At 51.1% G+C, this 13,503-nt stretch overlaps 1 protein-coding gene across 1 annotated transcript in view; it reads right to left on the bottom strand.

The window, feature by feature from the left end:
• The window catches only part of PLXNA4 (plexin A4), a 423,238-nt gene that overhangs the window by 102,029 nt on the left and 307,706 nt on the right, over nucleotides 1-13,503 (bottom strand). Inside the window, exons 6-9 of the mRNA XM_088054749.1 lie at nucleotides 11,479-11,602; nucleotides 7,914-8,067; nucleotides 3,987-4,086; nucleotides 1,190-1,304 (exon numbers count right to left, since the gene is read on the bottom strand). Of these exons, the coding sequence (XP_087910875.1) occupies nucleotides 1,190-1,304; nucleotides 3,987-4,086; nucleotides 7,914-8,067; nucleotides 11,479-11,602 (493 nt within the window). The remainder of the gene's footprint in view (nucleotides 1-1,189; nucleotides 1,305-3,986; nucleotides 4,087-7,913; nucleotides 8,068-11,478; nucleotides 11,603-13,503) is intronic.

Below are 13,503 nucleotides of genomic sequence, written 5' to 3' on the forward strand. Positions count from 1 at the left end.
GGAGAGGAGAGGAGAGGAGAGGAGAGGAGAGGAGAGGAGAGGAGAGGAGAGGAGAGGAGAGGAGAGGAGAGGAGAGGAGAGGAGAGGAGAGGAGAGGAGAGGATAGAGAAGAGGAGAGGAGAGGAGAGGAGAGGAGAGGAGAGGAGAGGAGAGGAGAGGAGAGGAGAGGAGAGGAGAGGAGAGGAGAGGAGTCCTGTGCTTATTACATGAGGCACACCAGAGGAGAGCAGAGGAGAGGAGAGCAAACTGAAATGAAGTGTCCCAGGGGATCCCACTCAGCAAGAAAATGAGGTTCCTGCAGTGCCTGGAGTGGAAGGGACAGAAACCTGTGGCCATCAGGACCGGCCAAAGTGTGACAAGGCTTTGGAATAACCCTGGGCTGCCTTTCCTGACCAAGCTCAGGGCATCAAACCCTCCAGCTCCTCAGCACACTTTCCAATAGGGTTACAGAAAATCCCTAATCCTGGTAGGTGGAGAACTCATGAGTATTTATGGCTTTTCCCTGTGCCAGAGCAGGTCAAGACATCTGATGCAGGTCATCTCAACCAGCACAAATGTGAGGGCTCAACCAGCATTTACAGAAGGGGTGGGAGGGAATGGGGATGTCACAGGAGCATGAAGACACTAAAGGTGGGACCAGGAAGGAATTAGGTGGCTTCCTATTTGTATTCTCCTTGCCTGCAAGGGCTCCTTGGTTACACCACCAGCCAGGCAGCATTTGCAGCTCTGTATTAAGACCCAAGCTCCAGTTCAGCTCAGTCAGCGGCAATCTGGGGGCAGCTGGATGCATTTGCCATTAGGCACCAAATCCACAAAGCCCCAGAGATGTTCCAAACACAGCTGGAACATACTGACCCCGTGGCTAAAGCCCTAAATCCTCCCCAGGTCTCAGTAACCTCCTCCTCTCCTGGAGGAGATGCACCACCAGTGTTTCCCATCCCTCCCCAGCCTTTGGTGCCAGGAGTTTGTGATGAGTTCCCAAGGTCACACACCGCCTGTGGTGTGCAGGAGGGAGGGAACATCTCCCTGGGGTGTGGCTGAGCAGAGGGGAGAGGAGATCCCTGCAGAGGGAGAGGGGAGGGCGAGCAGAGGAGGGAAAGGGTGGGACTGGAGGTGGAGAAGGCTTCCTGGGCTGAGAACGTGACATCAGCCCTGAGCATACCAGACGTGTGGCACATTCCCTTCCTACCTCGGGCATCTTGACTCGTCCTTCCTGGAAGGAGCAGGAGCTGGGGTCGTGGGTGCAGACGTGGCGGTACTTGCACCAGTGGCAGCGGTAAGGGCTCTCCACACACGACAGGCACCTGGAACAGAGACGGAGCAGTCACTCAGCCAGCTGGGCCCTCATGTGCCCTAAGATTTATCTTTTCTGTGTTTCAGAGCCTGTAGTGCATTAGTGCATAACTCTGAACTCTCACAGAGTGTTAGCAAGCTCTCTTCACAGCTTGGGCAGACAAAACAATCCTGCCGGGCCTGAGAACCAAGGACACCTCACAGCCTCAGGCCCGAAAAGTATAAACAAAAGTGAACTGGGGAGGAGCAAACTGGGGGAACGTGACTTCATTACCTGAAGCTGTAACTGGACAATTAACCCCTGATATGCAAATGGACCAAACTTAGATCTGCAGAAAAACTCGTGACCGTCATCCCTGTCGGGTGTAGCCTCTGCCAGGCTCCTGCACTGCCCAGGGTGGATCTGGATTTGTTAAAGGTCTTTAATCAATACCTGCTTTAACTCTGCCCAGCTCTGCTCCAGGCAGCCTGTCCAAGGCATCACTGACAGCCTTTCCAGAGGGAAGTATGGCCTGGAAAACATTGCTTTTGCAGGAGGACACAGGCTTTGCACTGACCCAACACCAGCAGCGTGGTGCTGGATTTGCTCTGGCCTGAGCTGGCTGTCACTGGCATCTCAAATGTCTCATTTGATTAAATAATTTAGACTGCATTCATATCATTGCAACTAGAGGAATAATAAATATTGATTGTATTTTGGCTGCCTTGGGCACCAACTATCTCGTCTGGTTAATTTTCCCACACATGACACAGAGGCCAGAGACAAACTGGGATGTACCAAAGGCAGAAAACCAAAGATGAAGCAGGGAATTCTCTCCTGCTGTGTCCCACAGGTTTATTGGTGTGAGTTCTGATCAGGGGGATGAGGTTCCTGCAAATCTATTAACTCATTTTTTTCATCTCAGAAGAGAAGTAAAGACTGCTGGAGCAGGTACCTGGAAAGCAGAGGGCATATTTAGGGCATCACCTACTCTGGGTGCAGGAAAGAGCCATTCCCTCCATCTTACAAGGTTTTGCTCTCCTGTGCCCCAGGGGTTGTGCAGAGTCAGAGCTGCAAACACCTCCCCTGGCTGTGTTACAGCACTGACTTGGACCTACATCACACTTCCCTTTGAATTTGATATGATTTAATATGATGTCTGCTCAGCAGCAACCAAACCCAGCTCTCTGCACAATGCCAGTCATTCACACTCTGGAGACTTTCACAACAAAGACCTGGAGGGGCTGGGGAGTGTCCAGGGAATGGAGCTGGGGAAGGGTCTGGAGCCCCAGGAGAGGCTGAGGGAGCTGGGAAAGGGGCTCAGCCTGGAGAAAAGGAGGCTCAGGGGGAATTTCTGGCTCTGCACAACTCCCTGCCAGGAGGGGAAAGTGATGGGGACAGGCTCTTGTCTCAGGTAAAAAGTGACAAAATGAGAGGAAACTGCCCCAAGGTGTGCCAGGGGAGGTTTAGATTGGATACCAGGATTTTTTTTCATGGAAAGGGCTGTAAAGGTGGAACAGGTTGCTCAGGGCAAGGGTGGAGTCACCACCCCTGGAAGCGTTAAAAAGCACTTGGGAACAAGGTTTAGTGGTGACCATGGAGGTGGTGCTGGTTGACCTGGACTTGGGTGATCTTAGAGGGCTTTTCCAACCTTAACAATTCCATGATTCTGTGCAGCTGCAGCACCTGGAGGGTACCTTGAGGAGACTTCAGGGGAGTAAATCTTCCTGGTCCTTACATGCCACTGGGTTTTTAATGGGCAGGACAGAAAAACCCCAGAGCTCCTGTGTGAGCCTAACAGGCAGACACACCCCCTCTCCCCTGTCTCTGTGAAATCTTGCTCAACCCCAATCCACTCTCAGCTCTGGTACAGCAACTTATTCTTCAAATTGGTAACAAGTGCTTGCTCTGATACACCGAATTAAAAATGGATAGCGTATTATAGTTTGTCAAGTAAGAAACCAAAACATGCCATAAATATTTAACAGCACCATCTCTCCTGCTCTCCCCCCACCCCCAGCACTTGCTTTCTGACACTGTTTGTCAAAGCAGCAGGAACATGGAAATAGGATTTGCCTTTCCTTGTGAGTTGCTGAGCCGCAGTAATTATCTGCTTTTGGCACTTCTGACGGCTCAGTGGTGGGGACAGAGGCACTCAGCCTTGCTCAGGGATGGATCAACCTGCTGCAAGGGCACCTTTCTGCAGGGATTTGTGGGTCTGCTCCACTGGGGCAGCTCCTGAGCAGCCCTGGGTGGCAGCTGAACCCCAGGGAAATGGGGTTCACACCATGGGTTACGTGGTCTTGAGGGAATCGGACGGGTTTAGTGTGTATCCTACAGGATCCATAAACTTTATTTTTCCAGACTGGAGGGTCCAAGTCTATGTTAACCACCTGTGGCAGGCTACTGGTGGGACTGGCAGCACAGATGAGGGTTGGAGTTGCATATGAGGAGCCAAAAATCCACAGAAGAATGAGTAATAGGAAGATAAGGGAGCCACGTGCTAAGGGTACAATTAAGTTTTGACTCAATTCTGTGGCAAATTGCTCCTAATTTGGTGCTCTGCCTGCAGAAAAAGTGGTCCCCACACTCTGAGTCATCTCAGGAGGGACCCACCACACAAGTGACCCCAGCCCTGGCCACCTCCACACTTTAACACCTCCCTGAGGGACACGTGCCCATGAGAAGCTGGTACCAAAGGAAATGAACATACGAGTTGTGGACGCTGCAGTTGTAGAAGACGAAGCTGGTGCTGGCAAAGGTCATCCCCGTTTCCTTGGACTTGAGCTGAAGCTGGACAATGTGATGGTCACCTGGGGGGGAAAACAGGCACATCAGGGTGTGACTGCTTTGTTAGCCCTGCTGGCCAGGCCACCAGCCTGAACCTGGAGCTGTCCCACAGCACCTTGGCTGGGCTGTGCTCAGTAGATATAAAAAGTGCTCTAAAACCCTTCCAGAGCCCAGTTCTCCCACAGGTACAGCTCCAACTCGTATGGGGTGATGGAGTACGTCTTTACCACTGGGAATCATTGTGCCTGGGAGCAGAGTCTGGACTGGAGGATGACAGCAGGTCTAATTTCAAAATTGTGGTGACTGAATCCATCAAGTAGGAAAGCCAAGCTCAAAGAATGAGTGCAGATGTCTGGAATTTGGAGGCCATTAAAACAGAATTTTGTCCTTGAAGTTGTTCCATACTGGTTCACACAATGTTCCCAGAAAGAAAGGGCATGTGGACATTCCTTCCACGTTCACTCACCCCAAGCTCCATTCCCTTCAGCCTGTGGCTGCAAGGAACCCAACTCAGTGTGAGAGATGTGAAATCCATTGCACTTTGTCGTGGTTTTAAACCAATAACTAAGAAAATTACTTATTTCTTGCTGTGAGATATGGATTAGAACAAGAGCAAAACAGGCATAAAACTTAAAAGGGAAAAAGAAAGAAAGTTTATTGACAAACTACAATAAGAACACCAGAATAAACTTCCAGAAAAACCTTTTCATCCCCTGTCTACCCACTATTCCCTTGTTCACATGACAAAAGAGACAAAACCTTTGGAACTTTGATGGTTAAAACAGTCCCAATTCTTGCTACAGTCTTTTCACCAGTCTTTATAGAGAAACAGAAGTTTCTTCCTGTTAATTTATGGAGTTTCTCACAAGGAAAACTATTTTTCTTATAGTTTTCCATTGCTCTAATGTTAGCTGCCCAGAGCTGCTGTTATTAGAGCCCACTCCTCCCATTTTCACATCCCAAGTGTGTATGGGCCATGAGTCTAGGGATGGGATTTTTAAGGATAAGTTATTCAAAGGCAAAAAGTCTTCTTCATCTGTTTCCGTGAGCTTCACCAGAAAACAGTTTTCTCATTGCCTCTCAAGGCTTCAAATCTTCCAGCACTTCACTGTACCATAATTACTCTACTTTTTACTCAAAATTTACACTTTGAACACTCTATTCCTCCCTATTTACTGTCATGAATTAAAGGAGCGTTTTCAAGACCTTATTGTCCATTTCCATAGTTTTAACAGAAAGATATTTCAGCTTAATTAAAGCATCTTCTTAATTCTCTACCTTTTTTTTCTTTCCTGTCACTAGTAGTTTATAAAGTCTCTTTTCATGTTGATCACTCTCTTTTCTCTGTCTGGATAAATAATTGATCCGCAAGTCTCATCTGGGAAATGAAAGAGTTAAAATCTTGCCCAGGCTGTTGTAGGTAGTTCTGTGGCCTCGGCCGGTGCAGGAGCTGGAGCCGTCTGCGATGGAAAGCTCCTCATGGCTGCTCTGAAGAGTGTAGGCGCCGCGCCCAGCCCGCTGCAGGCCCAGAGCCCTCTCTCTCCTTCTTCACTCAGCAGTCTCCAGTGAATCCAGCCACAGCAAAAAGCCTGCAGCCGAGCCAGAGATCGGCTCGGCCCGGCCCGGCCGGAGCCCGGAGAAAACCCCCTCCACAGGGCCCGCATCCCCCGGCCGGGAGACGCTGGGCCCAGCCCAGTCCCCGCCCGGCCGCATGGCCTGGGCAGGGAGCGGGAAGCCTGGGGCGCTGCCGCCCTTCCCAGCCAGGAAACAAAGAGAGCCAAGAGAGCTCTGGTTTTACACTTTAAGGTAGGGTTCACAAGTTGATCTCACTTTTCAATGGCCTAAACTGCTGTCAATTCTCAGCAATGACCGATAATTGGTCAGGAGAAAAGACGCCAGGCAGATCCCAGCAACTTAAACTTTCTTAAAGGTAAAGTAACTCCATGACAACTTCCAGAGGGATCCATCCATTTCTGTGGCAGACCCCTTTTCACCCCAGCTCCTGGACACCTCATCCCTTTTCCCTCTGCTCCCAAGCTGGGCAGCAACCAGCTGCTTCTTCCCACAGTTCAGAGAGGGCAATTGCAATTCCAGAGGGTGCAGCAACTGCAATGATTTGGTGGGGAAGTGACCCAGGTTTAATTCAAGATTTGCCTGGGTGGCCCTTTCCCTGCTATTTATGAAAGGGTGATAAGACAAGGAAGACTGAAAGAGGACAGATTTAGATGGGATTTTAGGAGGAAATTCTTCCCTGTGAGGGTGATGAGGCTCTGGCACAGCTGTGGCTGCCCCTGGATCCCTGGCAGTGTCCCAGGCCAGGCTGGATGGGGCTTGGAGCAGCCTGGGATGGTGGAAGGTGTCCCTGACATGGCAGGGGTTTGGAATGAGATGATCTTTCAGGCTCTTCCAAACTAAACCATCCTATAATTCTGTGATTTCCCTCCTCACCTGAAAGATTCATTAATCAATGAGGCCAAAGCAAACTTGCTGACAAAGGGTCACAACGAGCACCTCGTGCTCACTCACCCACCTTGGGGCACACACAAACCCCACTGAACACAAACTGCTGGGCTCTGCTGCCCATCTGCTCTGCCGAATTTAACAACCCTGCCAGCGTCTTGCACCTATTTTAAACCAGCATGTGAGGATGGATGGCCCCAGGTATGATAGTCACACATTCTTTAGTTCAAATCCAGCCTCTGGCACTGCAGGGAGGACTTCGCAGAGGTGCAGAGCAGCAGCTCTGAAGCTGATACAAGCTGCAGGTGCCCTGAAAGCAGATAAATCTCTCCCTCTTGTCCTGTCTCCACCTTTCACTGCTATTTTTGTTTGCTGGTTGATGATAGCCTGGCCTGGAACAGCTGTCCATACCAAGGAAAGAATTTCTGGTAGCTGTCTTGGTAAGCAAACATGACTCCGTGGGACTTGAAAGTGGTGACAACCTCCTGGGAGCTTGTTTTGGGACTGCAGTGGAGAGCACAGCAGCTGTGTGCAGCTCAGGGAGAGCACAGACGATGGTGACAGTTCATGTCACCTCATTTTCTGCAGTCTGTGGATCCCCAGAGGCAAATTTTACAGCAAATTTTCACAGGAAGCCAAGGACAAGAATTGGCAGCATCCTCTCTGTGTCTCACAGGGATGATAGCAGGGTCAAGGTTTCTATAGAAAGTCCCTGTTAATAGCCACAGGAGCTCTTGAAATTACCCAGAAAGTTTGTTAGAAAAGGGAAAGAAAAAAGTGCAGGAAGCTGTGGCTAGGGGAAGCACCCTTGGAGACAAGGTGTTTTTCTGTGCTGGACCACTTTAGGAAAAGGAGCCAGAAGCAAACCTGGAACAGCTGAAGGCAGTAGAGGCTGGGAATTGAGACAGGGAGCTGAGCACACAGACTTAAATCTGGGAGGAGCAGGGTGAAATTACAGACAGGATTGTCCAGCTCTGCAGGGATTTCTGTCTGTTACATGGGATGGGGTGCATTGAGAGCCTGTGCCCTTGGTGTGGAACACCAGCCTGGCCAAAAGAAGAGGGAATATCCCAAGTCCATGTGCTGTCTTTGCTGGGTACGTGCAGCTGCCACTCGGTGGCAGCCTGCAAACACCTGGTGTCACACGGAGGAGCACCTCAGTGCCGCTGCTGGGGTTGCAGCTCTGGGCTTGCACTCCTGAAACACTCTCACATTCACACAGCTCGTGTTGTGACGTGCTGCTGAGCAGCTCCAGCATCCCCCCTGCTCCCAGGGCTTTCCATGCCCTCTCCTCAGGCTCTCAGGAGCCAAATCCCGCTTTGTGAGTACGCAGGGCGGGGGCTGAGGATGGGAGGGAGAGGTGCAGCTGGAGGAGCTGTGGGGTACTCACCATTCTCTGTGATGATCTGGGGCACCTCCTTGGCAGCTGGAGAGATGCACTGGATCTGGCTGCCCACCACCAACCCATCCATCTCCGAGAGGTCCTCGAAGGTGCAGTTGACTCCTGCTGACAGCTCGGGGACGTTGTAGGTCTCCAAGACCAGCTGCAGGCAAAGGCAGAGGGAGAGGAGGAGAGGCAGAAAACGAGAGAAGAGAGAACACTCAGCCAAACCACAGAGCTGGGCCAGCAGGAGAGAATTACACTGGAGAGGTCGGACAAAGAGCCTCTTGCTAGAGAGAGCATCCTCCTTCAGCAGAAAGCAGCGGCTCAGGAGGGGGGCGAGTGAGGAGGGGAAGGCACGAGATGCTGATGCTGACGCAGGTGGCTGTGCAGGGACACCTGCACGGAGCCCCAGTGCTGGCTGGGTCAGTGCAGGGGAGGGAGTGCTCGCCGTCTCTCATGCAGGTGTCAGGTTAGGCAGGGAGTCTTTGGAGCCAGCCGTGGGTTCCGGGGCCGTGGTGGCCGCCAGGGCCCGCGGTTTCTGAGGAAGGTGACTGCTACTCACAAGAGGCACTCTGCAGACTCCAGAGAAACTGGAGCGCTCCAGTCTAACTCTCTACGGCCTGCTCTGCCAGCACCAGCAGGGGGGAGCACTCTGTCCCCAAGTTCCTGTGTGAGGAGAGTCTAGTTACAGCCTTCAGTCCACCACAAAAAACAACCCTGTCTCTACAGGCACAGAAACATCTCCTGCCCATCCCACCGAAGAACCAGTTGGCTCCTTGTGCTCTGCTGGGGCTCCATATGGGGAAAAAAAAGCCATGAAGGATGTTTTTAATGTCCACAACACCCTCTGACATTGCTCATGGTCATGGGAAAAGGAATCTCAGGGCTGGTTTCCACCATGTCCACGCTTTGGGGGAGCACAGTCGTGCTGGCAACTTCCCAAACAAAGGTCCTGCCCCATGGCTCTCCATCACTGAGGGTCCTGCTCAAAGGTCGTGCCTGAACACAGAGGGGCACCCCAGGGGACCCTCTAGCACCTGGTAATTGGTGTAAATTTCGTGTTTTTGTGAGTGAACACTGGAGCCAACCACTCGGCACAGGCTCAAATGCAGATACTCTCCACACTTGCCTCCTCCCCGAGCTGGCTGAGGCCCCCTCTGAGGTGACAGACACTGCAAGGACACACAGCTGCATGCTGAGGGGTTGTTTCTACCAGCACAAAGAGCAGGGGTCAGGCCAGGTGACAAAGCAGGACAGGATGAGAAGGTGGCGTAGCGTTCAGTGCTCCCACACTGCATTTTCCTCACTTAGGGAAAGGCTGGAGATGTTTCTCCACACCGAGGACCACCAGGGAGAAAAGCTGAGCAGACAGGCTTTAGCCCTGGATGCCACTAAGCCTTTGTGAGAGTAGGATCCTCTTTGGGCCATGGCAAAGGCAATGGGAAAGGTAATTTTTTTTTTGTCTCAGATGTGGAACAGGAAAAAGCTTTGGTTATTTGGATGGATTTAGCACTGAGGCTGAATGCATTCTCCCTGCTAGCAATGGAGAAGGGGAACCCATCCTCCTTAACAAATCTCCCTCTGGGCATGGATGATGCAGGAGGAAGCTGTGCCATGCAGAAGATGACACTGGTGGGCAGAGCAGTGCTTGGCCACAAACTCCATGGGCCAGTGCACACCCCGAGCAGACAAGGAGTCCTACATCCCACACTCCTGGGACAGCATGGAGCCTGCCCCCAGCCAGCAGCTCTTCTCAGAGAGCCCAGAGCAGCAGTCCTGGGCTGAAACAGACTCAGCTAGAGATTTTTCCAAGACCCTGTTAGTGCTCAAAATTTAAAAGTGTGGCTGACCACATGTGGATCTCACAGAGGCAGATCCAACTTCCAAGTGGTTCAATCAGTTGAATCTGAATGGTTCAATCAGTTGTCTATCTCAGAACTAGACAGCTATGGGTTATTTCCAGGCACAGAGGAAGCTTTCAGCAGCTTCTCTCAGAAAAATAATTTCCATGGGTGGTTTCTTCCTTCTTACTTAATATCAATCAGTGGAAAACCAGCACATGAACACCTGCTCTGCCTCCGTGGGCAAGAACTCACTGTCACTGACACTTTGCTAGGACTCAGGATTCTAGCATTCTAGAGCTTTGCTGATGACACCACCAAGCCTCTGTTTGTTCCCCTCCTGGTTTGCCTCTGGTGACAGGATGAGCTGGATCACCAGTTTAACTGGGACTGGGCTGAGGCTTCCATCAAAATGTCCATGCAGATTGCTAGGTAACAGATGATGTCAACTTCTGATCCCAGCAGCTCTGGGCTGACTCACCCTGGGAGTAACCCAGAGGTAAAGGTCTCTTATTCCGTTATCATTTTCCATCGCCCCGAGCCAGCCAGTCCCCCAGGATTTATTCCAACATGAAAGAATTCAACAGCTACTGAGAGAATACAGAAAAGGAACCTTGAACTACCAGAAGAACAAAGAACTTAAAATGTCTCAGATCAGTTTTGTTTGAAGCCTGGGGAAAGTAAAGTCACAGCAAAGTTAAGAGGCTGAAACAAAGCAGCAATGACTGGACATGAAGGCTTTGAAAGGCTGATTTCATTATCCCTGGAGAAATCCAAACCTGTCACCTGGAAGGTGTCTGGCAGCTGCACCCTGAGCAACTCCATTTAGGCCTTTCAGGGTGTGGGGATAATGATCAGCTTTCCTTGAGATGGAGCTTTTAGGGCCTGGGTTATCAACTTAATTGCAGCCCAAATTAGCATGGTCAAAAAGACAGAGCACCGGTAGCCTGAGAGAAATGGGGTTTTGTCTCCTTCTTGGAGCATGTTGGGATCTCACCACATCTGGTCCTGCTGCCACGAGCCAGGAGAGAAACCACAGACTGGTCAGATCTTCAGCAGTGATTTCCTGCCTCAAACCCAGGGATGGCCAGGATCACCTGCTGCTCTGCCAGCATTCACTGTGTGGTTTCCTTGGCTGCTGACTGAGTAGCTTGAAGCCAGAAAGGTTAAACCTCATGCTGCAGAAGGTCACAGGAGACAGCAGGAGCCCTGGAAGCTGTGGGTTCCTCTGCACAGCATCCTGCCTCTGCTCTGCGTGCCTAGTGCTGGAGCAGGATGGAGTTCCTGGGGGCTTAGAAGGAGACATTTCCATCCAAAATGATGGGAACTTGGAGCTCACTGAAATAATTCATATCATCCTTCACCTGGCTTTCCTCTAGAATGCAATTTCTAACCATGAAAATGTCCCTTGCCTAAAGTTTTTAATTAATTCCTCTCCCAGGGCAACACACAACACTTGCAGAACACAGAGTCCCTTCAGACCTGCCCTCACAGACAACAAGGAAAACTCTTCCTAGTCCATTTCTAGACTTCTAAACAGAAAATAACCAATGCCAAAATATCCTCCTGTGGGAAATGTCTCCCTGCTCTGGAAGAGTTGCTGGGGAACTTAACGGAGTCTGGAGAGCCTCCTGCTGCCAGTCCTTCCCACTGGCGCTGAATCCCTGGGTCTGTCACGCTGCAGGGGCAGGTTAAACCCGAGGAGAGGGGCAGGGATTGTCATTCCTCACCAGAACGTTGTACTGGGAGACGGAGATGTTGTTGGGGTGCACGGTGAGGCGGACGCACTGCTTCATCTCCGAGGCGAATCTGCGCGGCTCGCTGGAGCGCTCGCACCGCTCCTTCCTCGTGCAGCTGGAAAACAGGGACAGACAGCGGCAGAGTGAGCACAGAGCCAGGCTGGCAGGGTGGGGACAGCTCTGGGGTGTGGGAGCAGCAATCAGTGTGCATAGAAAGTCGGCCCTGTGCTCTTTGGGACAGCACCAGACAGAAAATTGCACTTGTGCCCTGGCGCGCTCTGGCTGATGGAATTGTAGAGGATCTCCTGAGCCGGAAGGGACCCACACAGAGCATGGAGTCCAGCTCCTGGCCCTGCACAGGACATTCCCAAGAGTCCCAGCACGTGTCTGAGAGCATTAACTCCAGTGCTGGCAGCTGTGGGATTGCTCAAGCAGGCTGGGGAGTTGCAAGGAACTGGCAAGAGGAGGGAGGGGGCTGTGTGAAAGCTCCATCCCCACTGCAGAAATTCTGTCTCTCCACCCACACAGCAGGTGCAGCACAACCTTCCCTGGGCCAGACCCCCAGCCCTTCAAACTCTCCTGTCCAAGGGCTGTGGGACACCTCAGGCAGGGCTCTCCTTGTAGAGAAGCCGTGTACAGCCCATGTTTTTTGTCCCTCCTGAGAACTCTGCACACTTGTGGTGCCTCTGGGCTGTTGGTACCTCACCTCTGGCAGGGGGACACTCCCGAGCAGCTGTCCCTGCAGATTAAGGAGTTTTCTGCATGTGGCTTGAAAATCCTGACTAGAAGTGCTGAGAGCTGAATCTTAAAGATTCAGGTGTTCCCAATAAGTGACAGCTCAGTGAAATTTGTGGGTTCACACACCTGGGCTGCACAAATGTGTGGAGTTCACGCCACTGTTGATGTTTTCAGTGCTGTCACCACCCCTCATCTCACTTGTGTGGTGCAAACACAACCCTGAAAAGTGGATTGGTGGCTGTTTGCCCCATTTCCACCCAGGTTTGCACTTGTATAACATAAACCACATCTGCATTTCACTCCACACACGCTGCCAAGGCCATTGCTTCAAGGAAGGTGTCTGCCTGGAAATCCACAGGGTTAATCCAAGAGGACAGCTCCAGCTGCATGCCAATTACCTTCTGCCATTAAGTTAATGTTATGGACTTGCACAGGGTGTCTTCAATGGATTTTGTTATTAGCAGTGCTATTACCCCCCATTAAAACCAGCTATAAAGACTTAAGTGTGGACGTTAAATTATTCACCCGCTCCCAGACTTCAGTCTCATTTGGGAGAGAGCCTGGGGGCTGCTGGAGCTCCAGGATCACCCCTCAGCACCCCTACTCCTTGGAGCAGAGACTGCACCCTTGTGCATGGGGATTTGCAGATGAGGATCCATGGAAACACACACCAAAAACTCAGTATATGGATAATCCAAATGTTACAAAGCTTGGTGCTGCCTAAAACTTTAGGGCTTGGCTTCTCTCTAGTGACTGTCTCTAGATAAAGTGAACACCCCAAACCCCAAACTCCAATTTCCCCATCTTTCTGGCAGAGGAAAATTTCGTATTTCCAGAGGCAGGATCCATAAAGGGACATTTTGGCCATTCTCAACACACTTTGCAGGCTTGAGAGAGCAAAAGCAGCACTGCAACTCCTGCTCTCTGTTCCCCAGGAGCTCTCATCCCATTAAATCTCCTCTGGCACTGCCACATGCTGGATCAGGAATTTTAAATGGGCACTCTCCAGAGGGTTGGATTGATAGCCCATTAAATACCCCCAAAACTGTAAGTCCCCCATGGTGGCACAAAAGCCAAAAGGCAAAATGCTGACCTGAGATTTTTCCAAGCACTTCCATAAAACAAACAGCCACAGCAATCCCACTAAAGCTCCACAGGGAACTCCTCTCCTGGGAATAGTTTGGAAGGGAAACCTTTTTGGGCTCAGAATCAAAACACAAGCGCCCAAATTCTTCCAGATGTTCTGTTACCTCCCATTTATTTCCTTCAGCTGCAGCA

Source organism: Pseudopodoces humilis, chromosome 5, assembly GCF_049639895.1.
Source record: "Pseudopodoces humilis isolate 2021_Gansu_Grassland_sample_001 chromosome 5, ASM4963989v1, whole genome shotgun sequence".
Classification (NCBI taxonomy): domain Eukaryota; kingdom Metazoa; phylum Chordata; class Aves; order Passeriformes; family Paridae; genus Pseudopodoces; species Pseudopodoces humilis.